This window comes from Dreissena polymorpha, chromosome 12 (assembly GCF_020536995.1).
Source record: "Dreissena polymorpha isolate Duluth1 chromosome 12, UMN_Dpol_1.0, whole genome shotgun sequence".
NCBI lineage: Eukaryota > Metazoa > Mollusca > Bivalvia > Myida > Dreissenidae > Dreissena > Dreissena polymorpha.
Genome location: NC_068366.1, coordinates 12,003,068 through 12,028,695, shown reverse-complemented (window position 1 = coordinate 12,028,695; position 25,628 = coordinate 12,003,068). Strand labels below are relative to the sequence as shown.

Sequence of the window (25,628 nt, the reverse complement as noted above, 5' to 3'; positions counted from 1 at the left end):
ATGTTGACATCGACATCATTTTGTCAGGAGCAATCGCCGCCATATTGGATTTTGATCATTTTCTTTCGAAAATAAAATGAATTATATTCAAGTAAAATCTTCTTTTCGCGGTCGTAATGTGTTACAATTCGCATGCTGCGAAACATTGAATTGCGGCATATGGTGATATTTGTACAAGTTTTACAGTTTGTGTGTGAATTTTTGAAAGACTATTTTGCGTACCAGAACAAATGCATTTATATCACTACGCATGGTTACATTCGTTAGATTTTAAGCGATTTTTAAGAATTAATTAAAATAATTGTTAGGCTAAGGTTATTAGATCTAGTTATGTTAAATGTCACGTTGAAAAAAAAATCAAATGGGATAAATAGAATACTAGAATAAGCGTTGAATACAGAGACGTTTATGTTGCTTGGCTCGAACACCGAAAGCGCTCGCCAAGGCTCGCGCTCCCGGCGTTCTAAGCCTCGCAACATAAACTTTTCTGTATTCAACGCTAAACTAGTATTCTCTATATAATTTAAAATGAATGTAAGCATCGGGTAAAACTGAAATGAGCTTTTAATCCTAGCACTAAGTAATTTAATAGCATGTGGTCTTTTACAGATTCACAGTTAATGTGAACAAGTTTCCAAAATGTCTTCCTCTAAAGTAATGGTATAAGTATTATGCACACATTCATCGTTTTCACATATATTTATTATTTATTTACTCAATTCATAACGGTATGATTCAAAATTCATAATCAAGTATTGCTTTCTTGTTTCGTGCAAAAAATTGGATCAACTCTTTTGATGATTATATATATATATATACATATATGTGATGTGTTACTCCGTCATTTATTGGGAAATTTTAAAATAACTAACCACACATGATCACCATGTGGTGCAATATGCACGTTTCGAAAACTCAATGGTCACATGCAAGCAGTCAATCAATAATGGCATTCTATTTATTTATTTGGTCTCATCTTGATATCATTTTATACCCGCAAAAGGAGGCATCATGTGTTCAACTGTTAGTTATGTGCAGTACACGAGAACCATAACTCTTGTTATTCTTTTATTATACTTATTGCACGTTGTATAATTTTGGGCAATAACACATATACATCGTCATCACTATCAGCTATCTTTTTTATGGCAGGACACTTAGCAAGTGTTGTTAAAAATGTTAAAATTTTACCATTAGAATGCCATTTTTTAGAAACGTATATTCATGTTGATTAGTTTACTATTGACTCTTTGTGCACAATATAACTACTTACTAAATTAAACAATATATTTACTTATCGTGAAATAGAATGGGAGGAATGGATTAATGTCGGTTGTTTAGTTTCAAGGACCAGGAATCGTTAGGCCGGGTTGACATAAGCCCTCCTGTGCTTAAGTTATCAGGAGAGCATATTTGAGGGAGGGAATGTTTCCTGCTCCTTCTTTTGATAAAAAACACTTTGGCGTTGTGATTTTTTTTCTTTTATTGGGACAAATGCTGTATTATTCTTTAACACTAATTCACACAAATAAATTAAAACTGATCAAATGTAGACTATTCAATTGACCTTGAACTATTGCTGAGGTGTATTGAAGTTTGATCGAAGACTTTTACTTTGACACAGGATTGAAGTAAATTTCAATCCAACCCTGAGCATAGTCAACTGTTCAATAAGTCTCGTCAAATAAATTATGTTTTCTTAAGTAGATAGTAAAGAACAACTCGGTTATCAAATGCTGTGTTTGTGCAAATCCCTTTGATATTGGGTGCATGCTATCATTGCCTAAGATCGATTTGTCAGCTACCATATCAGTGCTATTTTTGGACTTAAACATATTTACATAATATTTTATACATTGGTACACTTAAGGGCTGCGTTTATCTATTTGTTACTGCCAAAATGTTAATGCATCTTTCGGATTTAAACAAGTTGGACTACAGTCATTTGCAAATTCGATTTAAACTGTATAGACAATCACTGATATCCATTGTTCATGCAAATGTCATTTGCTTTAATTCAGATGCAATATGTCATGGCTCGAATAGGAAGTATTCTGAGTGACTGGTAGTTATTAAATTCAGATCTTTAGCATATATATAAGTCTAATGTTGATAACTAAGTGTTTATTAAATTGAAGGGAAAAAGCTTTCATTTAGTAACAAGAATACAATTCAAAAACCAATGTTAACGTGGTTGAATGTAATACAGAAATGACATGTTTTATGTAGATGTAGGCAAATTCACTCGTTGAAATTTTTACCTAATATTTTAATGCGCAAACATTCATTAGTAAACAGTGCAATTTGTGTACATTTATATAATTGGTCATGTTTATGAATAAAGACTGGCAAAGTCTTACAAAATGCTTTGTTCTTATACTATGTGTCCTTTCCAAAATATGTATTGAATGGTTATATCATCACAAAACTATTTTTAAACATATTTTACCTTTAAATTAACTTGTTGAATTTGTTGTAGTAAATAAATTAGTGTGTACCCTCATACATATATCGAAATATTAAATAATACATGTAACACTCGCATACGTTTATCTTATAATTTTGATATATATATTTTATAAATAAGGAGATACAGTATAATTTATAGTAATTTTAATTTGTAATTAACTCATGCCCTACAAAGAGGTGGATATTTCCTTATAAAACGTGTTGCCATTGAACGTAAGTGCATACTAAATTATGGTTCCCAATAAGAAAGGCTGTGTATTCTTGTCTCCTTATTGCACATTAACTTTAAAGGATTTACCATGCATCAACTCGATGAGAGATGCTGCTACATGTATCTTTTTGTTTTATTGGCCTATACATGTGTATAGTGTTTGTCTTATATTGAATAAAAAAATCGATGAGATATCATTTAATTGACATTGGATGGTTAGTTTCTATGAGAACACCTCTGCTTCTTCAGAAAGTAAGTTAACAGCGACATGCAACATACTTGAACGTGCATCTTTCAATACTTATCTTTAACTTACCTGATATATTTTCCGAAATTTAGTAATACATTGATTAAAATAGGTAGATATAACAATAACCGCTGTAACCCTACGACTTAAAGTTTGTCCTATAATGTATATATACATATATATATATATATATATATTAAAAGTTTCAAGAGTTATAAAAAGATATCTTCAATTTATTATCTGGTTTCAGAAATAAATGTCTATGTTGATCGCATAGTGGTTTAATAATTCGTATATATATATATATATATATATATATATATATATATATATATATATATATATATATATATATATATATATATATCGGTTAATTTCACAAGTCCAATATATTCATTAATAAAAGAAAGAACCGGTATAAACAGTAGAAAACAAAATGTAAAAGTTAATTTCAAAATAGCGTGTGTAATCAGTGTGATGTAAAGTGAAAACAGTGCACAATAAGTGAATATAAAGGACTGAACTTCAATAAAATGTATGTATGATTGAAAATATATAAAACAAAATAAGAATTTTGATCGAACTCTAATTTTGCCAAAGCAAATGTGTTGGGTGGGGAATAGATTTTCGTTAATAATGTTATGTTTTTGAGCGGTTGTCAAGTACCGTTCATTCGTCACGCTCTGCTTACGCGGATCATCGTCACGCTTGAAGGGGTAATAATTGTGATTTCAATAGTGTACTTGTATTGGTGTATTGGTATATTGGCATAAGCTGCGCATTTAACGTATAATCAATTTTCACGCATAAAAAAGACGCTCATGCCAGCGAAAATGAATGCAGGCAAGCGGACACTGTCGTCTACCGCAAGTGAAACCTCTACCAACAACAGTATACTAGAAACGTCCGTGTTTGAAAACAGCGACCATAAACAGAGCAAAACCAAATTAAAACAAAATAAACCTGACCCCAAAAAACAGAAAACTATGACTACTTTTGTTACTAGCACGCCAAACGAAAATTGTGACATAAGTGGATTATCGATCGAAAAACGATTAGATGAAATATGCAATAAATTATCACACGTACTAACAAAGGATGATTCAGCGTTTATTAAAGATATTATAAAAAAAACTGTAGAACAATTAAAAGATAAGCTGCTGGGAAATGTAATCCGACGAATTGAAATTCTAGAGAGTGATGTGTTTAAACACAAACGTGAAATTGACCTACTGAAACAGGAAAGTGCCGCCAAAAACAAACAAATCGAAGTGCTCAAAACAGAAAATGAAACCCTACAACGCGCGAAAAACGGTGATTCAATAAGCCACGACGAGTTCGCTAACAACACCGAACAATATAGTAGACGGAATAACCTCAGAATAGCCGGTGTTCCGGAGGATCAGGACCGACAATCCTCGGTGTCTGTGACAAACAAAATCGTCTCGCTCGTCAACACACACCTGGGAATCTCGATTGAGCCTCACGATATTGACATTGCTCACAGGCTAGGAAAATTCAGTCCTAACAAAAATCGGCCTGTAATAGTGCGATTCGTAAGACGCCAGATAAAAATTGACATCCTTCGCAAAGCAAAATTATTCAAAGGATCCGGTATCTTCGTGAACGAGGACCTCACGAAACTAAATGCCGAGGTGCTAGCGTCCGTGCGCCTGAAGCAGCCCAGTGCCGTTGATAAGACATGGTCCTTTGAAGGGAAAATTTTCGCTTTGTTCAAAGGGAACGAACATGCTATCCAAATAAAATTCGCTGATTTCAAGGACTGGCTTGAAAAGCCTTGGCCCAAAAAATCATACTCAGAGTGTGTTGAAACCCCAGCTTGTGCAACAAACCGAAAATCATCAAACAAGTCATGAAACGTTTTTTTTTTGACAACCTTTTATTTTACTGTTATGAATAGCTAAAATACGTCACCTGTGTTTTCAATAATATCACTCCATCAGGCTACGCAAATGCATTATAGTTGTTCTTTAGGCATAGTTATCTCCCTGTTAAGAAATATTTAATTAATGAGCATTTAAGCGCACGTGTGTATTTAGACGCACGTGTAAATTGTTTAATACCTTTATTTTTCATGGGGAATATAAAACACATATAAACATGGCGTCATGTATAATTAAATTAACTTTCTTAGCGGAACGTTTGTTTGTTCTTTTCAACAAAATGGTCTATTTATTTCAGTAAAGATATATTTGATCTTGTAAAACCCGGTTCAAAACATGTCTCAATTTAATTAAATTGATTTCGCATAATAACATTTTCGTGTATTATTAAAAGTGTTTTTAATAATAATACATTATGCTACCAGTCCACTGTTGGAAAAATTGTGTCAGAAAACAAAACATTAATCCTGGATATATCTTATTTAAGCTTGTATAAATTGAATATCTGTTTGGAACAGCTATTGTGCGTGTTAATCTTCTTTGCATTTCTAAACCTATTTGACTTGCTAATGTTTCATGTACATGAATGTGTTGTGTTTATATTTTATTTTTGCTTGTAAAGATTGGCTGTCGGTTTGTTTATAAATTTTTTTGCTTGTATAGACTGTCTGTTTGCATGTTAAATGTATTGGTCTTACTACCCTATTAGTCATCCCTGTCACTCGACAAAAATACTTACTAATATTCATATACATGAATTTTGAATTTGATTTTCTTGTCAGCAGCTTAAAGATAGTTTCATATATTTTATAATGTTCATAATGAGACATAAGCTTTAATACTTAAATAAAATAGTGTAAATTTTAAACCTCATTTCAATACTGATCTTGCAGTATTACCACTTACTTAATCAGGTTTGCATGTAGGCACCTTCAATGCCAATTATAACATTTAAATTTTATCTGTGAAAATTAAACATGGTTTTGAAAGAACTAGGATACTAATCTTTCAGTATTACAACTTACTTAATAATTTATGCACTTATGTACCTTCAATGCGGATTAATACATTACGTTTTTAACTGTGAACATTAAAAATGTTTTGAAGGTACAAGAAGTGATGAACATAAGATCATCTGCTTGTTTTCATTTAACACTTATAGTTTAGCCTTTCATGCTATATAGTTGTAAACCTTGCTTCATTTTCGCTTTCATCTGAAGCTTTTTTAAGTGTTAAGTGAACTTTAGATGTTGAATGAAATAAGTATCTGATTTAATATAATTGCCTCCTTAATAATTATACTTTTTTGTCTTGTTTTAATTTGTTACAACATAACATAATAGACACACTTTAGTTTGTGTTTTTTTCTGATGCTTATTAGCAACCGCATTACATGCTTGACACTTTTTGGTCTTTATACCTGTAGTTGTAGTTTTTGTTTAGTTGTTTATAACAACACTTATAACCAAAATCAGCGTGTCTGTTCATGTTGTCATAATTCTGTTTCTTGTTGGTTATTCATTTCTTAATAACATTGTATGAGCTTATAACTGCATTAAAAATGGGGGGGGGGGAATGAGACAACAAAAATATAAATGTTGTGAGTAAAAATTAAATCAAGTTAATACATTTTTAATAACATTATATTGATTGATATAACAAATATTACGAAAAATACTTTATTTAAACATAACTGTTCGAAAAATAACTCTGAAATTAACTATTTACTGATTGTAAATGACTGTTAATCTATTTTTAATTGAATACACGGTCATTCAGTGTTACACATCGCTAAATAATGTATCCACTAAGATACCTTCATTACATGATTTTTCTTTCTAATCTGTGAATGTTAAACAAGCTATAAATACATTTGAATAAATTATATTGTTGAAGGTATTAGAGGCACTGAACTTAGGATTATTTGTTTGTCTTCATTAACATTCTGACGCTGTATTGTTTTTTGTTTTTTTATGAAGGTGTAAACAGTGGAGGACTAAAATCATCCTTTTATTTTTCACTTTACACTTTATAAGTAACAACTCTTCAATAATATATTAACTCTTACTTCATTTTCGCTTTCATATGAAGTTTTTTTTAAGTGTTGAGTGAAATTTGGATGTAAAATACAACTAGACTGTCTTATTCAATATCACTGTCTTTGTATTCTCTTTCTCATATAGATCAGTTACAATATTATTAAAAAATGTGCTTGTCAAATATATACCTCCCCTACATGCCGATTAAAATAAACTGATACTACAAATAAAAAAGGATTGAAGGTGATTATTTAAATATACTGTTTGATTCCAAAATTAACATGCTTGTTAAAAATCTAGTTTTCACTAGTATGAATAAATGATAATATAACAATATTTATTCTACAAATTACTAATTTATGTTTGAGCAATTGATTATATAACTGTATTTATTTTACAAAACACTATCTTATGTGCTATCATTATGGCATTTAGACAAACATGAATATTTACATTTACTAATCCAAATTAAATTGTGTCAAGTATTAGGTTTGATGTGAACATGCAAAATAAATACAAATTGTTACTTCTGCATTTTTAGTTATTGATTAAAAAACTATTTATAACACTGTTTATTACAGCAACTGGCATATCTTACTTATACCTCAACTATGTGTATGTTATGAGTTTATGAAACATAAGCAAAACTGTTTTAGAATTCTCCTGATAAAGCATCTGTAATTCAATTATAGATATTAATCCTTAAAAGAAGGTGTCATTAATATGTTAAGGCTTTGATCCATGAAACGTATGTGTATTTTTCCATGTTTAATCGGAAAATATCTGGATTTTTTTTTATATTTGTTACCGCTTCAGATCGACATCTCTTGTTGCCTGCTTACTTGTACATAACTTGAACCATTGACATCGCTTGTTGCCTACTTATTTGTACATTACTTAAACCATTGACATCTCTTGTTGCCGACTTAATTGTACATAACTTAAACCATTGACATCTCCTGTTGCCTACCTTATTGTACATAACTTAAAAAAACAGTCGCATAACCACTGTTATCGATTTTTGTTTAATGCTACTATTACATGTATAATTTATAAAATAGTCAATTGTTAATGGCAGTTATACGTTAATTTTATTGATCTTATGATTACATGAAATTAACAATAATCTTCCATAAGAATTCAAAAAGTGTTTCATTACGTGTGTTTTTTGTTTGTTATATATAAAAACACAGTTATTCATATCTTATTAACTTTATATTTTTTCATTTCTGCATTTAAAAAAATGCGTCCAATGAAATAGCATAATTTTAATACATTTTTGTTATTTTAAAAATAAATCAACTTAATAAATTTAAATAACATTATATTGATTGATATCTGCACTTAAAAATATAACAAAATTCTTAATTTCAACATAACTGTTTGAAAGATAATGAAAAAATATACTATCCACTGATTGCATATGCTCTTTTATTTTCTTTATCTTTGTAATGTTTAGCCAAGCTACCATTACACTCATTGTCATTTTCAATTTTATGTTTTTCTCTGTCTATTATGTTGGTTTCCTAGTTGGGACCAGTGGTTCATTGTGTTTTTTTCTCACTTTTGTGATTATTTCTTTTCACTTCTTCATATCTAAGGAATATTCATCTTTCTGTATCCATAATTTTTGTTTTCTATTTTTGTTTGTATGTATGGACATCCTATGTCTTATAATAGAAACAAACTGGACATGTTTTAAGATAGAAACTAACTGGACAAGCACATACAAATTACCATTCACATCACCCTCCACCCACTTAAATGATTAAATTATGTACTTTAAATGTTAAAGGATTAAACAATAAAGACAAACGAATAAAAATCTTCAAATGGTTAGACGAAAAAAAATATAGTATATGCCTTTTACAAGAATGTCATTGGACACCTACTTTAGCACAAACCTTAAAAGATGAATGGGACGGAGAAATCTATCTCAGTGGAGAACATACCAATAAACAAGGCATTGCCTTTCTGATAAAAAATAATATAGGGGTCACAGTCGATAACTTTAAGGAAATAATAATTGGTAGACAAGCAAGTATAGATATCAAAATACACGAAACACAAATAACACTAATCAACGTCTACGGCCCTAACATAGACGATTCCACATTTTACGAAACATTACAATCCTTTATAATTAATTACCAAGATAAAAATATTATAATCGGTGGTGATTTCAATACTGTCCTGAACCCATTATTGGATAAAAAGAATGGAAACCTTTATACTCATACTAAAAATAGAAACATTTTTAACACCTGGCACTCAAACACAAAACCAACAATATTTTGTAGATTAGACTATTTTTTAATATCTGAATCTCTATGCAACATTATTGACACATGTAACATAAAACCAGGATTTATGACTGACCACTCTCTAGTTGAACTTAAACTCCACAATATACAACCAGAAAGAGGCCCAGGATACTTTAAAATTAACAACAGCATTTTATTAGATACACAATATCAAACACAAATAAAACAGGAAATATTAAATACAGTTCAAAATAATAAAGATGCAAACCCAAACACCTTATGGGAAGTAATTAAAGGAAACATACGTAACACAACAATTAGATACACATCATTTAAACAAAAAGAAACACACAAACTTGAAACTGACACCATCAAAACCATTAAAACACTTGAAAAACAATTGCATCAAACAAACACAAATGATACCACCGACATTGAAAATGAAATAACATTAAAAAAACAAATATTAGATGGAATCTATCATACACATCTCAATGGAATAATACTAAGAGCGCGTGCACAGCATGTTGAACACAATGAAAAAAATACAAAATATTTCGCAAACATTGAAAAACGTAGAAGTGAACAAAAAACTGTACACAAATTAGTAGTCAATGGCAAAGATATAACAAACAGAACTCAAATACTAGAAGAACAACGTTTATTTTTCGAAACCCTCTATAAAAGAAAAAATGTTGAAAATAACACCCTTTTTAAAAACACACATCACGCTTTAAACCAGGAGGAAAAACAACTGTGCGACGGATGGCTTAATGAATATGAATGTGGATTAGCCCTAAAAGAAATGCAAAATAACAAAAGCCCAGGATCTGATGGCATCACAATCGAATTTTATAAAATATTCTGGAATGATATAAAAACACATCTAATTAATTCACTTAACTATTCATTTAACAACGAAAACTTAACTACGCTACAAAAACAAGGTATTATATCACTTATTCCAAAACCTGGAAAAAACTTAGAATCATTATCAAACTGGCGCCCGATAAGTTTACTTAACAATGATTATAAAATTGCAACTAAAAGTATAGCAAACAGAATAAAAAAATATTACCATCAATCATTTCAAAATCTCAATCTGGTTTCATAAAAGGACGTTACATTGGTGAAAACGTTCGTCTTATCCAAGAATGAATAAACTATTTCAACAATTCAAATAATCCTGGTCTAATATTCTTTGCAGACTTTGAAAAGGCATTCGATTCGCTTGATCATTCATTTATGTTCTCTTGCTTAGAAAATATGAACTTTGGTGAAAGTCTCATTCAATGGGTCAAACTATTCTATACCGATATTAACAGTATAATCATTAACAATGGCTTCTTTTCAAACAGTTTTAACATCGAACGAGGGGTTCGACAAGGATGTCCACTCTCATCATCCCTATTTATTATTTGCATCGAGTATCTATCACATCACATCCAATCAAATAAACACATAAAAGGCATATCACTAGAACCTGACGAAGAAATCAAACAATCCCTATTTGCTGACGATGCAACTTATTTTTTAAATGACAATTACGATTCTTTCCATAACCTTATAGAGTCGCTAACCCTTTACGGAATGACATCGGGTCTTAAACTAAACAAAAGTAAATGTACTGTGCTACGAGTAGGTAAATTAAAACAAAGTAATGTTCAATATAATAAAGAAATGAAATTTAATTGGACATCCGATGAAGCCACAACGTTAGGAATTACTTTCACAAATAATGAAAAGGATACAGTTCTAAAAAACATACTACCTAAATTACAGAATTTTAAAAACTGCTTAAAATCATGGCATCATCGTAAACTTACACTTATTGGAAAAAACACAGTATTGAAAACGTTTGCACTTCCTAAGTTAATATATGTATTTACAGTTCTCCCAAATCCACCAATTGATGTTATTAACGATATAAAATCAGCAATATTTAATTTCATATGGGACGGTAAGCCTGATAAAATAAAAAGAACTCAGCTAATTCAATCTGTAGAAAATGGAGGTATCCAATTAACGAACATTGACTCATTCTTGAATGCAATCAAATGCAGCTGGGTTAAAAGATACCTAGATAGTACCAATACGAGTAAATGGAAATTATTCTACCAGAAAATCCTAAACAAATATGGTGACTCCTTACTCTTTGAATGTAACATCAGCAATACTATCTTACATGAAATTGCAAACGAAAACATATTTCCGTCTGATGTTCTATCAGCGTGGAGTGATGTCACTCATAATTTAGAAACCCAAACCAGCAGTAAAACAATAATATGGAATAATAAAGACATAACGTCAAACAATAAGACGTTTTTCTATAAAGACTGGTTTGAACGAAGCATTAAATATGTCGACCAATTATATGACTACAGAATTAAGGATTTCTACTCTTTTGATAATATATGCTACATATACGGAATACCTTCAAATAATTTTCTGAAGTACTACACACTAATCAAAAGCATACCCATACATATTAAATCTGAAATCAATACAAATAATACACCATGTACTCAAACAACATTTGTAGAAAACATACTTGGAAGAAAAAACAAAACAAATAAAATATTTTACACACTACAAAATAAAAACCCTACAGAAAACTCCAAAATCAAAAATAAATGGCAAGTCCTTTTTGGAGAAAATGAACTAAATTGGAAACACATATTTACCATGCCATATAAAGCAACAATTGAAAGCACACTGAGAAATTTTCAATATAAATACATCCATAGAATTATAGCTACAAATAAATATCTCTATAAATGCAAATTATCTAACTCAAATCTGTGTGACTTCTGCAGTGAAAACATTGAAACTATAGAACATCTTTTTTGGGAGTGCAAACACATCCAGCCTATTTGGAATCAATTAATATCTTTTCTTGAACAACATCAACTAAACATTAAACTATCTTTCTTAGATGTAAGTTTCGGAATTAACTCATTGAAATCAATAGACTGTAATAATATTGTGAATTTTATGGTTATATTGCTGAAATATTTTATCTTAAACATGAAGTACAAAAAACAAGTACCAAATTTTAATTGTTTTGTCCATAGTCTTAAACTAAAAATCCAGATTGAGAAAGAAATAGCCCTCAGTAATGACACATTACAAATCTTTGAACAAAAATGGAATCGGATTAAATTCTCATAATGTTTTGTCCACTAATATACATTTCACTCTAATGTTAGTTTATCCCTCTAAAATAGTTTTGTTTATTTTTTTTTCTCAATCGGACAAGATCATTGTGAATATACAACAAAACACACAAGTCCAGTATGCTTTCATTAGACTTTATACAACTCATCATTGTTCATAACTATTTCTCTGTTGTTCTTTTCTTTTCTCACTAAAAAATATATATATATATTAGCATATCTTGTATAACATGTCTGAACTTTATTGCTTTGTACAATCACTGTGTTGTATGCTCATATACATGTCTATATTGTATGTATGATATTGAATAAAAAAAAAAAAAAAAAAAAAAAAAAAAAAAGAAAGAAGCGAAACGTGTAACGAAAATTCCAAACAGTATAATCCAAATTACCACTGCTCTCCCTTGACGCAACTTGTGATATCCAGCAGTCACCTTGAAGGAATAGCGCGCTGGGTTGATTTCGTTCGGGTTTATACACCGACTGATCACATTTTACGGTAACGTGAGTTTTGTAAAGCTGGTTTTAGATGGTAAACAGAGCTTTTAATCATCTTGTCAAATTGTTTCTTAATTGGTTTCAGTTGTAAATAAATAGTTCAATCATCGTGTCTGATTTGTCTCAATTCTCCTCCCTACCCTGTCTTCAAGCAGTTCGTGAATAATAATAATCGCAATTAAATGCTTTGACCGGTAAATAACTATGTGCTCGGTGCGTTCGTGCGGGCTAAAAGTTCAAATTGGACTTACATATTTGGTAAAAAAAGTTCAGTAGCTGCTGACCTATTTGCTTTGTCAGCTATCTAGTTCGCTGCGTGAACAAAAGTGTTACACCGCATATAAAACGGCAACGAAGTCATATGTGTTTGTATCACTTTATGCAACAAATATAACCTGACATAAAATCAACATGATTATATGCCTTGTGTATTTATTTGGCAATATTATACAACATGTCATTAATCTGAGGGCACATGGCCCACTGGATTTCCTATCATGAGGTTACCCGGCTAGGGTGATCTAAAAGTACTGACCTTCCGACAAGGCATTTCGGTTAAAATTTAACCTCTGTTTGAGAATATATGTCTTGATCGTAGCCGATCATAGAAATGGTTTGCCACAGAAATGCACAGTGGATTTAGTTTTAAGTAATTTGCAATGTGTTGGCGAATCGAACTTGCATTTAGTTAGATGTTTATATAATGCTTTATATTATTACAAAATTTTGTATCTTTATATGCTTTTATATCGTTATCTGGTGTTTGGCTGTGTCTATGTGTATGAAGATATTTTCGCCATCGACATACAATCTATGATAATTTGCATATGGTGTCGATTCATATCAACATTTATATATTTGGCTCTTATATCAGTATATAAAATGCATTTCAAAATTAAGTGGTACTGGTTCTTCAATCTAAAAACATCATTTTATAAAACAAGTGCAGGTTTTTGCGTTTATTGGGACTTCTTTATCCTTGCCAGCATTTTGAACAAAAATAAAAACAACATGAAAACTTGGAAAATTTAGTCCTTAAGGGCACCAACGATTTGTGTTGATGGTATCATTTTACTCCACAACTTAACTCAATAATTGATAAAGTTACAATAAATTTGGGTTTGGCGGTTTCCTTGCCCAATTTCGTAGTTTATGTATTTTACATTTCGGACATTTTCACAAATGTACACACTTTACAGCATAGCCTTGAATAAAACACAATAGCTAATAAAATACTTAACTTAAGAACGAGTGGAGAAATACAAGTTTGTTAAATGATAATAATGTTACTATATCAAATTTATACAGATACCCATTTATTTTAAAAATGTATTTCAATACTTGCCCCCTGTATATTTGTTGAGAATAAAAAACAACAACAACATAATTAACAGTCTCAAAGGCGGTATAAGTATAGTGAACTTTTCCGCAACACCAATACTTCAACTTCGTTCATTTTAATCACAAACTATCAACATGTGCAATACTCATTTAATTCATTAATACAGTTCTGTACTTGTTGTAAATGGTTGCAATTATTACAATGCCATTGCAGACCGAACAAGTTGAATAGCATCACTCTTTATTCCTTCAAAACAGTGTTTACAAATAGTAAATTTTAAGTTATGTTAGAACACTGAAATACGAAAGAAGAAACAGATTCGCATTGCCTCACACCCAGCACAAATTGGTTAAACACACTTAGTTGATTACAATATTGCATTCTATAAATAATTTTATTTAAAGCATAATAATTGTTTGACTAAAATAAACGAAGATATACAACATAATTCAATTAGGATTCGAACTCAAGTAAAACTAAAATATTATCCCCAAGCCTCCCCCGCATGCGGTGTTATTCAAATAAAATCATACTAGCTAAACGATTTTAAAATACATTTCACCCAACTCAAATCACTATAATTGTTTTGCTAAATTGTTTATACCGCAAAACATTTTTAAGAAATTTGAAAATCAGTTCCTTTAAATGCTTGTTTGTAATAGGTTTATTATAGTCTTAATATGCTTCACTCGTTTGTATTAAGTTTTCAAACAATTACTTTCAATAAATCAGTTCTTCGTTGCGAGCGAGGATAACGCAGTGTGATTTAATGTATTAAGCAAGTGGCTCTGAAGACACGGAATAAACATTAATAGTTTGCAAGTCGACCGCTTACGCAATACTAATACATGATCCACAGACAATAAAATAACTATATGTTCAAAGATTTTTATTTTGCAGCTGTTGACAACTTTTCGATTGGGATGTCATCAACAGCTACTCCACCTCGATCGCCGGAAGCACCAACAAGTACTTCATCAACGCTTGAAACAAACGACTCAACACAGGCGTCAACAACACTAAATGTTTCAACGACTGGTACGAATTTTTTTCGAACCAGCTGGCGTTGCACATATCTGAATATAGATACATCTAAATGAAGCAAAGAGCTTTATGTATATGTATACTTTTTGACTAGTAGCTAAAAATTCTTAGGAATATATAAAATTGACATCGAAAACTCAATGATTTGGTCAAGTTTCAGGTACTGGTAATATAGAATTTGCCTTCTGATTTAAACCGATTTACACTCCCGTTATCCATTTATATTGAAACCGATGTTTTTTCATGTTTTCAGTATCTTCAATCTTATTAATCTCAGTTCTATTCTAACGTTTATATACATTCCACTAACTGGATCTGATGTCATCGAATAAGAAGCCACGTTCAGTAACCAATCCAATCGTCGCATTAAATGCCTTTGGACTAATATTTGTTTATCCGGTAAGGATACAATCCGAGCTTCCGATTTTGTAAGATAAGGGCGCCCATACGTCGTGAGCAAGTTTTGAACTTTGATCGCCGATGTCAAAATAACGTGTACCAACCTCTGCGCTCACCGAACAGCGACTGAAACTCAAACACGAGTTTCACTGTTTATTAACACTTATTGAATTGCGACACTGATGGAATGAGTCGCCAAACGGCGTTAAATAATAAGCTATTTGATATGCCTAACAATATGTACGTGCGATACACCTGAACAGAACCTATTATGCAATGACGTCAGATCCAATGTTTTTCAAATAATGCTCGATCGTTCACTATGCATTGGATTGCCAAACGTTTAGATATTAATTAAAACACAAGAGTGTCAGCAAAGTGTTTCAAGAGCTAATCAGAATGATCAAGAGTTGCTGTGAACATTATTCGATTTTAAGATAGTTGACCATAGATTAGTATTTTATCTTTAGCTTGCTGCATTGTCCTCAAGCTAAAAATCATTTATATCATTTCCAAGCGGCAGTTTTACGACAAGAAATGTTTTCTATATCAAAAAACAATGGGACGCGTATCTTTTGTTTTCATGTTTTATTTGCTAAGATTCGCATTTCTAAATGTTCTTAAGCCTCAACATCGACGAATGGTACCAGTTTAACAACAAAGACGTCTTTACCGGCAACAACAACTGCAACAAAAACATCGACTACAAAACTCACAACATTAATATCATCGCTAACTACACCGACATCAACACCAACATCGACAACAACAATAAAACCTACATCTACAACGGCAATATCGGGTGAGGATATGCATTTTTTGGTGTTGTAGAAACACGTTAAATCTGCCACTGACTTGCATCGCGTTTATACTTTATAGTGTTTTAGTGGCATGCATTTGTTCATACTCGTTTTTTGTAGCAGTGATTTTAAGAAATAGCAATCAAGCAATATCTGCATAATCTGCACTAACGTTGATGTAGCGGTATTACCTGTTTGCGCATTACTGTTAAATAATTTATACAGGGATATACAAACTGTTAAATACTTAACTAGGACTAATGAATCTAATTAGTATTTAGTGCGTATTACAATTTTACGCACATGAATCAATTACTAGATGAGCAAAGGTCAATTTTATAATTTAATCAGAATGTTGTCTCATAAAGGACCGATGTTTCGCGCACATGATCCATGAACGTTGCTTATAGGTAAAGGTCATGTGTCAAAGCCAAATGTTGAATATTTTGTATTTCGTTCCTCTCTGTAACTTCTTTATGCATGCAAATATTATATTAAAGCATGCTTTTCTTATGACTTGGTCAGCGTGTTGTACAATGTCAATTGCTTATCATGTAGAGGCTGAGCTCCCATTATACATTTCAGCATCATCCCTCCTACCCTCTCTCCCTACCTCTCTTCCACCCTCTCTCTATCTCTATATCTGTGTTATTTCTCTTTCGCTATATATATATATATATATATATATATATATATATATATATATATATATATATGAAGCGAAAGAGAAATAACACAGATTTAACTGTGTATGAAATGAGACGTTTCAATCGTTGTTATGGGACAATGTGATCTCTTTTGAGTAACAACGCACAGGGGTACAGTAAAGTTTATTTCTGAGAGCGTAGTTCAACTATAAAATACACGTCTAATTATTTTAAACAGTCTGCAGTGGTCCAAACAAATCCGAAGACAGTCATTGGACATATAATGCAACTACACTAACCAAATCGAATACGGCCCGCAGTACCACTTACCTGACACTCGATTGCGAGAACGGTTACTGGCTGTCTTCTCAACGCGCACTAACACAAACTATTCACTGTGGAATGGATGGCAATTGGACAAACCCAGAGAAATGTGTTGAAATAGGTTAACGTTTTATGTTCGATTACTTCGTTTTCTGGTGATTAACAAGTGAACTAAATCAAACAGAACAATCATTTAATAACACATAGATCTTCAAGCTGATATGATAATGCATATAAGTGTAGTTAAGTAAGCCTTCGTGATTGATATCGCAAGATTCTTTGTAGACAAAAACATGTATGCTCTAAAAACACATCATGTTGTAATGATTACCAAACACATTTGTATTCATAATATACTATGTGCATACTAATTTAAAGGGATCTTTTCACGGTTTGGTAAATTGACAAAATTGAACAAAATTGTATCAGATTCGCAAATTTTCGTTTAAGTTATGATATTTGTGAGGAAACAGTATTACTGAACATTTACTATAGTCGAATATAGCCATTATATGTATCTTTTGATGATTTGAAAACCTAAAAATTATAAAGCGTTGCAACGCGAAACAATTGAATAATATGGAGAGTTTTGTTGTTGTCGTTTGAATTTACGAAACTACGAAGATTGCTTATATAAGGTACAAAATACTTAAATTGTGTATACCCGGCGGAATAGCCGAGAGGGTTAATGCGTTTTTACTTCATACTAACTCCAGGTCTCCGGGGGTCACTGGTTCGAGCCCTGGTACCGGCTACTTTTTTTCCTTGTTTTAATTTTAACCTTGATTTTTTACTGTAGCTTTTAAGATCCAATGTTTAGATTTATCAATATAAAGCATTTAATGACAAACTTCAAAATATGCCAAAATCTGTGAAAAGGTCCATTTAAGAGACCTATTGCTAAAAGAGTATTAACTATATATCAGCCTGTCAGTCTGTCGCTCTGCCTGTCTGTCTATGTGTAAATTGTCTTCTGTCTGTATGTCTCTCTGATTGTCTCTGTCCCTCTTTTTGTCTATCTTACTGACCGTTTGTCAGTCAGTCAGCCAGTCAGTTTCCTCTCTGTATGTCTGTCAGTCTGTCGGTTAGTTTGTGTATATGTTTGTGTATATATCTTTTTGTGTGTCTGCCTGTGTGTCTGTCTGTCTGTCTGCCGTCCCGCCTGTATATGTTTCTGTTTTTCTGTTCTTCTGTGTGTCTGTATTTGATTCTTTTTTTACCTGTTTGTCTGCCTGCCTGTCAATCTGTATGTCTGTGTGCCTGTCTGTCTATCTCTCTTTCTGTTTGATTGCCTGCCTTTGTGTCTGTTTGTATGTCTGTCTGTCTGTCCTTCTCTGTGTAATTCTGCCCGCCTGTTTGTTTGTCTGCCTGTCTGTATGTCTGTCGTTCTGTCTGTCTGTCCAATTTACTGAATGGCTGGCTGGCTGGTTGCCTGGCTGGCTTAGATTAAGTCTTTTATAATATTTTTTTTTTATTTTTTCGTGTTTTGTCTTTCCGTCTGAGTGTTTGTTCCTCATTGTATATCTTTTTGTCTTTCATCTATTTATTTATTTATTTATTCATTCGGTATTGATTCTCTCCTCTCTTTGATGTGATGTTTATTTCTGAGAGCGTAGTTCAACTATAAATTAAACGTCTAATTATTATATACCGTCTGCAGAGATCCAAACAAACGTGAAGGCAGTACCACTAACCTGACACTCGATTGCGAGAACGGTTACTGGCTGTCTTCTCAAAACTCACGAACACAACCAATACACTTTGGAATAGATGGCAATTGGACAGATCCAGAGATTTTTTTTCTTAGATTACTTCGTTCACTGGGGGTTAGCAAATGAGCGCATTTAAACAAAATTTTCATTCAATAACGCATAGATCTTTAAGCTGATATAATAGTTCATGTTAGTAGAGTTAAGTGATACTTGGTGATCGATTTCGCAAGTTTGTTTTCAATATTGAGACAAATGCATTGTTTGCTCTCGAAAGAAATCAAGTTTTAATGATTACACACTTCTTTTGTATTCTTAATAAGATGTGTGCAAAATAAGTTAAGAGACCCTCTGGCAAAAGAGTAATAAGAGCCTCGCAGTTGGTATGTCTGTTTGTCTTTCTTTGTGTCTGTCTGTCTGTTGTCAGTCTGTTTGTCTGTCTGTCTGTCTCGTTTTGTCTGTCTGTCTGTCGCATGTCTGTCTGTTAATCTTACTGTCTTTCTGTCAACCAGTCAATCAGTCAGTCAATCAGTCTACTTCTCTGTTCGTCAGTCTGTGTGTATGTCTGTCTGTTTGTGTTTCTGTCGGTGGGTCTATGTTTATATCCGTTTGTCTGTCTCTCTCTCTGTCTCTCTCTCTCTGTCGTCTATCTGCGTGTTAATCTTTCTGTCTGTCTGACATACTGTTTGTCTGTCAATCAGTCAATCAGTAAGTCAATCAGTCTGCTTCTCTGTTCGTCTGTCTGTATATATGTCTGCCTGTATGTGTCTCTGTCTGTCGGTCTATGTTTATATCTGTTTGGTTGTCTGACTGTCTGTCTGTCTATCTGCCCGTCAGTCTGTCTGTTCTTCTTTTTGTCTCTCTGACCGGCTGACTGAATGGCTGGTAGATGGTTGCCTTGCTGGTTTAAATTAAGTATTTTATAATATTTCATTTTAATTGTTTAGTGTTTTGTCCTTCCGCCTGCGTGTTTGTCCCTTATTGTGTTTGTATGTCTTTTTGTCGTTCATTTATCTATGTATTCATGTATTTATTTATTTATTTATTTATTCATTGTGTATTGATTATATCATCTCTTTTATGAGGTGAAGCGTTTAAATCGTTGTTGCGGCATGTGATCTCTTTTGAGTACAAATGCACCGGGGTACACCCGGTACAGTAGTGTAGATTATTATGAGCGCAGTTTAACTATAAATTGCAAGTCTTATTACTTTAAACAGTCTGCAGTGGTCCCAACAAACCCGAAGAAAGTCATTGGACATATAATTCAACTACACTAACACAATCTAATTCGGCCCGCAGTACCACTAACCTGACACTCGAATGCGAGAAAGGTTACTGGGTGTCTGCTGAACGCGGACGAATACAAACAATACACTGTGGAAATGATGGAAAATGGACAGACCCAGAGAAATGTGTTGAAATAGGTAAACATTTTATTTTAGATTACTTCATTCTCTGGTGATTAACCCGTGAACGCAATCAAACAGAATAATCATTCCGTAACTTTATGTGAGGTTATTTCGTTCTCTGCTGATTAACAAATGAGCGCAATACAAGAGATTCGTCATTCAATAACACATATATCTTTAAGCTGATAATATAGTATTATAAGTATTGTTAAGTAAGCCTTCGTGCAACATGTATGCTCTAAAAACAAATCAAGTTGTAATGATTACCAAACACTGTTGTATTCTTAATATACTATATGCATAATAATTTAAAAGATCTATTGCTAAAAGAGTATTAACTCTCTGTCAGCCTGTGTGTCCGTCGTTCTGTTTGTCTGTCTGTCTGTCTGTGTGTTTTTTGTCTTTTGTATGCATGTCTCTCTGTCTGTCTGTATTTATTTATTCATTTTTTTTCATTTGGTATTAATTTTCTCATCTCTTTTATGAGAGGACTCGTTATAATTGTTATTTTGGCAGAATGTGATCTATTTTGAGTAACAACGCACAGGGGTACAGTAAAGTTTATTTCGGAGAGCGTAGTTCAACTATAAATTACACGTCTAATTATTTTATACAGTCTGCAGTGGCCCTAACAAACCCGAAGAAAGTCATTGGACATATATTGCAACTACTCTAACACAATCAAATACGGCCCGCAGTACCACTAACCTGACACTCGAATGTGAGAACGGTTACTGGCTGTCTGCTCAACGCGCACGAACTCAAACAATACACTGTGGAATGGATGGCAATTGGACAAACCCAGAAAAATGTGTTGAAATAGGTAACACATAGATCTTTTAGCTGATATATTAGTGCATGTTAGAAGAGTTAAATGATAATTGATGACGATATCTTATGTTTCTTTCTATCTTTTGAAAAACAAAAAACATTGTGTGCTCTCGACATAAATACAGTTTAATGATTGCATACATATTTTGTATTCTTAATAAACTGTGTGCATAATGAGTTAAGAAACCCTGTGGTAAAAGAGTTATAAGAGCCTAACAGTTTGTATGTCTTTCTCTCTTTCGGTGTGTCTGTCTGTTGTCAGTCTGTTTGCCTGTTTGTCTGTCTGTCTCTGTCTCTCTGTTTCTCTGTCGTCAGTCTGTCTGTTACTCTTTCTGTCTATCTGACATACTGTATGTCTGTCGACAGGTCAATCAGTCAATCAGTCAATCAATCAGTCTGCTTCTATGTTCGACAGTCTGTATGTATGTCTGTTTGTATGTGTTTCTGTCGGTTGGTCAATGTTTATATCCGTCTATCTGTCTTTCGCTCTCTGTCTCTCTTTCTCTCTCTGTCGTCTGTCTGTTTGTGACTCTTTCTGAGTGTCTGGCATAATTTATGTATGTTAGTCAGTCATTCAGTCAGTCAATCAGTCTGCTTTTCTGTTCGTCTGTCTATATGTTTGTCTGTCTGTATGTGTTTCTGTCGGTCGGTCTTTGTTTATATCCGTGTGTCTGTCTCTCTCTCTGTTTCTCTTTCTCTCATCTGTCTGTCTGTTAGTCTTTCTGTCTGTCGAACATACTTTATGTCTGTCAATCAGTAAGTCAATCAGTCTGCTTCTGTGTTCGTCTGTCTTAATGGCTGACAGTTACCTTAACTCTTACCATCTTGTGCATATTGTCATTGGCCAAATAACAGGAAAACCAACGAACACCTTTTTCATTTGTATAATCCTACACACAACGATTGTATAATAGATGTATTTACTAATGAAATAGACAGTATATAGCGTACGCTCAGATCAATATACATTCTGTAAAGTCGACAAAGTATGCCTCTTTTTTTAAATATTGCATCTGATACTGTTTGCAGTATTAAACAATTCGTTTAAATAAATGCACGCTACACGCGGGCAATCCAGCTTTTTAAGCAATACTGAAAGGTCTCGCACTCCGCTATATGCATGAAATCCAGCCATCTATCTGCAATAAAGGAACACGCATTTTGCAATGAGCATGCAATGCGGCTATTTACGCATTCGTCAATTAAGACACACTCCGCTATGTGCGTGGAATCCAGTCATTGGAGAATGTTCGATATAAATAATAACTCTTTGGCAAGGTTAGCCATGATATACGGATTTGAAATCACGGAGAATTGGTCCGTTTAGTGGTATAACGCAAGGGTTGCATTGGAACGTAGTCTAAATGGCACAGTCCGTACCGAACATCGTGAGTGCTCGCCCAAAGGCAATGCTTGACATTCATGCTTTATAGAACAACTTTGTTAGTATGCATAATTCAATATGCTTGTATGAGGTTAATGTTCATGCGCGTTCATATGTTTTGTGGACCATATACACTGTCAGAAATGTTGCATTTTCGGACAATACGAAAGCCTTTCTCGGATCGCTATACGACCCGTTTTTCTGGTTTTAGTGAGCACAAAAGGCAATTAGATGTACACATCGGTTATTAAACAAACTATTTGTAAAAACAGATTTTCTCACCGATTAATATGACTTATTTTTGTAATGTGATTGGTATATTCCTTGTATGTATTCTTTTGTTATTTTAGTACATACCTAGGCACCCGTTTTTTTTAATTTCTAATAACACAGCATTATTTATGCGAACTTACATTTTCACGAATGATTAAGTTCATAATATTTCGCATAGCTTGCCCGGCCCTCAAAACAGAACACACTAATAAAAGCCACTGGCATTTGGATGGTGCTGAGTTACACAATGATACGTTGATGAATTACGACGCGAACGTGCCACTAAGGTGTGACGTTGGATACTGGTTACATCCTGGGGGGATTTCGGGCAACCCAAATACAACCCAGACACTGAAGTGCGGAATAAACGGGACCTGGACACCTGCTGCAGATTGTTCTGTGATAAGTATGAATTTTTGAGAGAATTGTTTGACGTCGTTTCCTGTGATTAAACACCCAACAGACGTTCAGAGCTTGTACATGTTATAGCCAGCACACTTTTCTGATTGATCTTAAATAGTATATTGCCAATAGGAGAGACGATTGAATGTTAATCATAATCAGTTGACGATACAAACCGTGCAAGGATAGCGATTTTTCTGGTTTCATTTGTCTTGTTAAAGTGTCTATATATAGGTACCTGTACCATAACTCTTACCATCTTGTACATATTGTCCTTTGCCAAATCACGGAAAAACCAACGAGAACCTTTTTCATTCGTTAAATCTTACACCCACCGATTGCAAAATAGATGCATTCACTAATGAATCAGTATGCAGCGTACGTTCCGAAAAATATACACTCTGCAAAGTCGATAAAGTATGTCTCTTTTTCAAAATATTGCACCTGATATTGTTTGCAGTTTTAAACAATTCGATTTAATAAATGCACGCTACACGCGGGTAATCCAGCTTTTTAAGCAATATGGTAAGGTCACGCACTCAAGTATATGCATGAAATCCAGCCATCTATCTGCAATGAATGAACAGGCATTTTGCAATGTGCATGCAATGCGGCTATTTACTCTTTCGCCTAGTAAGGTACACTCCGCTATATGTGTGGAATCCAGCCATTGGAGAATGCTCGATATAAAGTATAACTCTTTGGCAAGGTCAGCAATGATGTATGGATTTAAAATCATGGAGAATTGATCCGTTTAGTGTTAAAACTCAAGGGTAGCAGAGCTGTCAGAGCTGGAACGTAGTCTAAATGGCTCAATCCGTACCTAGGAATTGCTTGACATTCATGCTTTATAGTACAACTTTGTTAGTATGCATAATTCAATATGATTGTATGAGGTTAATGTTCATGCGCGTTCATATGTTTTGCGGATCATATACACTGTCAGAAATGTTGCATTTTCGGACAATACGAACGCCTTTCTCGGATCGCAATACGACTCGTTTATCTTGTTTTAGTGAGCACAAAAGTCAATTAGATGTACACATCAGTTATTAAACAAACTATTAGTAAAAACAAGTTTTCTCACCGATAAAAATGACTTATTTTTGTAATGTGATTGGTTTATTCCTTGTATGTATTATTTTGTTATTTTTGTTATTTCAATTGTTTGACGTCATTTCCTGTAATTAGACATCCATCAGACGTTCGGTGCTTGTACATATTATAGCCAGCACACTTTTTTTTATCGATCTTAAATAGTATATTGCCAATAGGAGAGATGATTGAATGTTAATCATAATCAGTTGACGATACAAACTGTGCAAGGATAGCGATTTTTTCTGGTTTGATTCGTCTTGTTAAAGTGTCTATATGTAGGTACCTGCTGACAAGTACCATAACTCTAACCATCTTGTACATATTGTCCTTTGCCAAATCACAGAAAAACCAACGAGAACCTTTCTCATTCGTATAATCTTACACCCACCGATTGCACAATAGATGCATTCACTAATGAATCAGTATGCAGCGTACGCTCAGATCAATATACATTCTACAAAGTCGATAAAGTATGCCTCTTTTTTTCAAAATATTGCACCTAATACTGTTTGCAGTTTTAAACAATTCGTTTTAATAAATGCACGCTACACGCGGGTAATCCAGCTTTTTGAACAATATGGATAGGTCACGCACTCTAGTATATGCATGAAATTAAGCCATCTATCTGCAATGAAGGAACACTCATTTTGCAATGTGCATGCAATGCGGCTATTTACTCATTCGCCAATTAAGACACACTCCGCTATAATTGTGGACTCCAGTCATTGGAGAATACTCGATATAAAGTATAACTCTTTGGCAAGGTCAGCAATGATGTATGGATTTGAAATCATATAGAATTGGTTCGTTTAGTGGTATAACTCAAGGGTAGCAGAGCTGTCAGAGCTGGAACGTAGTCTAAATGGCTCAATCCGTACCGAACATCGTGAGTGCTCGCCCAAAAGCAATGCTTGACATTCATGCTTTATAGTACAACTGTGTTAGTATGCATAATTCAATATGATCGTATGAGGTTAATGTTCATGCGCGTTCATATGTTTTGTGGACCATATACACTGTCAGAAATGTTGCATTTTCGGACAATACGAACGCCTTTCTCGGATCGCTATGCGACTCGTTTGTCTGGTTTTAGTGAGCACAAAAGACAATTCGATGTACACATCGGTTATTAAACAAACTATTGGTAAAAACAAG

At 33.1% G+C, this 25,628-nt stretch overlaps 1 protein-coding gene across 50 annotated transcripts in view; it reads left to right on the top strand.

Annotated features, from left to right (window-relative positions):
* The window catches only part of LOC127854079 (sushi, von Willebrand factor type A, EGF and pentraxin domain-containing protein 1-like), a 92,333-nt gene that overhangs the window by 12,028 nt on the left and 54,677 nt on the right, over window positions 1-25,628 (top strand). For 44 of the 50 annotated variants that reach the window (XM_052389020.1, XM_052389019.1, XM_052389018.1 and 41 more), the window contains exons 3-8: window positions 15,051-15,188; window positions 16,219-16,395; window positions 17,279-17,485; window positions 20,294-20,500; window positions 21,102-21,308; window positions 23,152-23,379. In XM_052389020.1, coding sequence (XP_052244980.1) covers window positions 15,051-15,188; window positions 16,219-16,395; window positions 17,279-17,485; window positions 20,294-20,500; window positions 21,102-21,308; window positions 23,152-23,379 — 1,164 coding nt within the window. The remainder of the gene's footprint in view (window positions 1-15,050; window positions 15,189-16,218; window positions 16,396-17,278; window positions 17,486-20,293; window positions 20,501-21,101; window positions 21,309-23,151; window positions 23,380-25,628) is intronic. The other 6 variants (XM_052389043.1, XM_052389065.1, XM_052389067.1 and 3 more) reach the window with 1 other exon arrangement.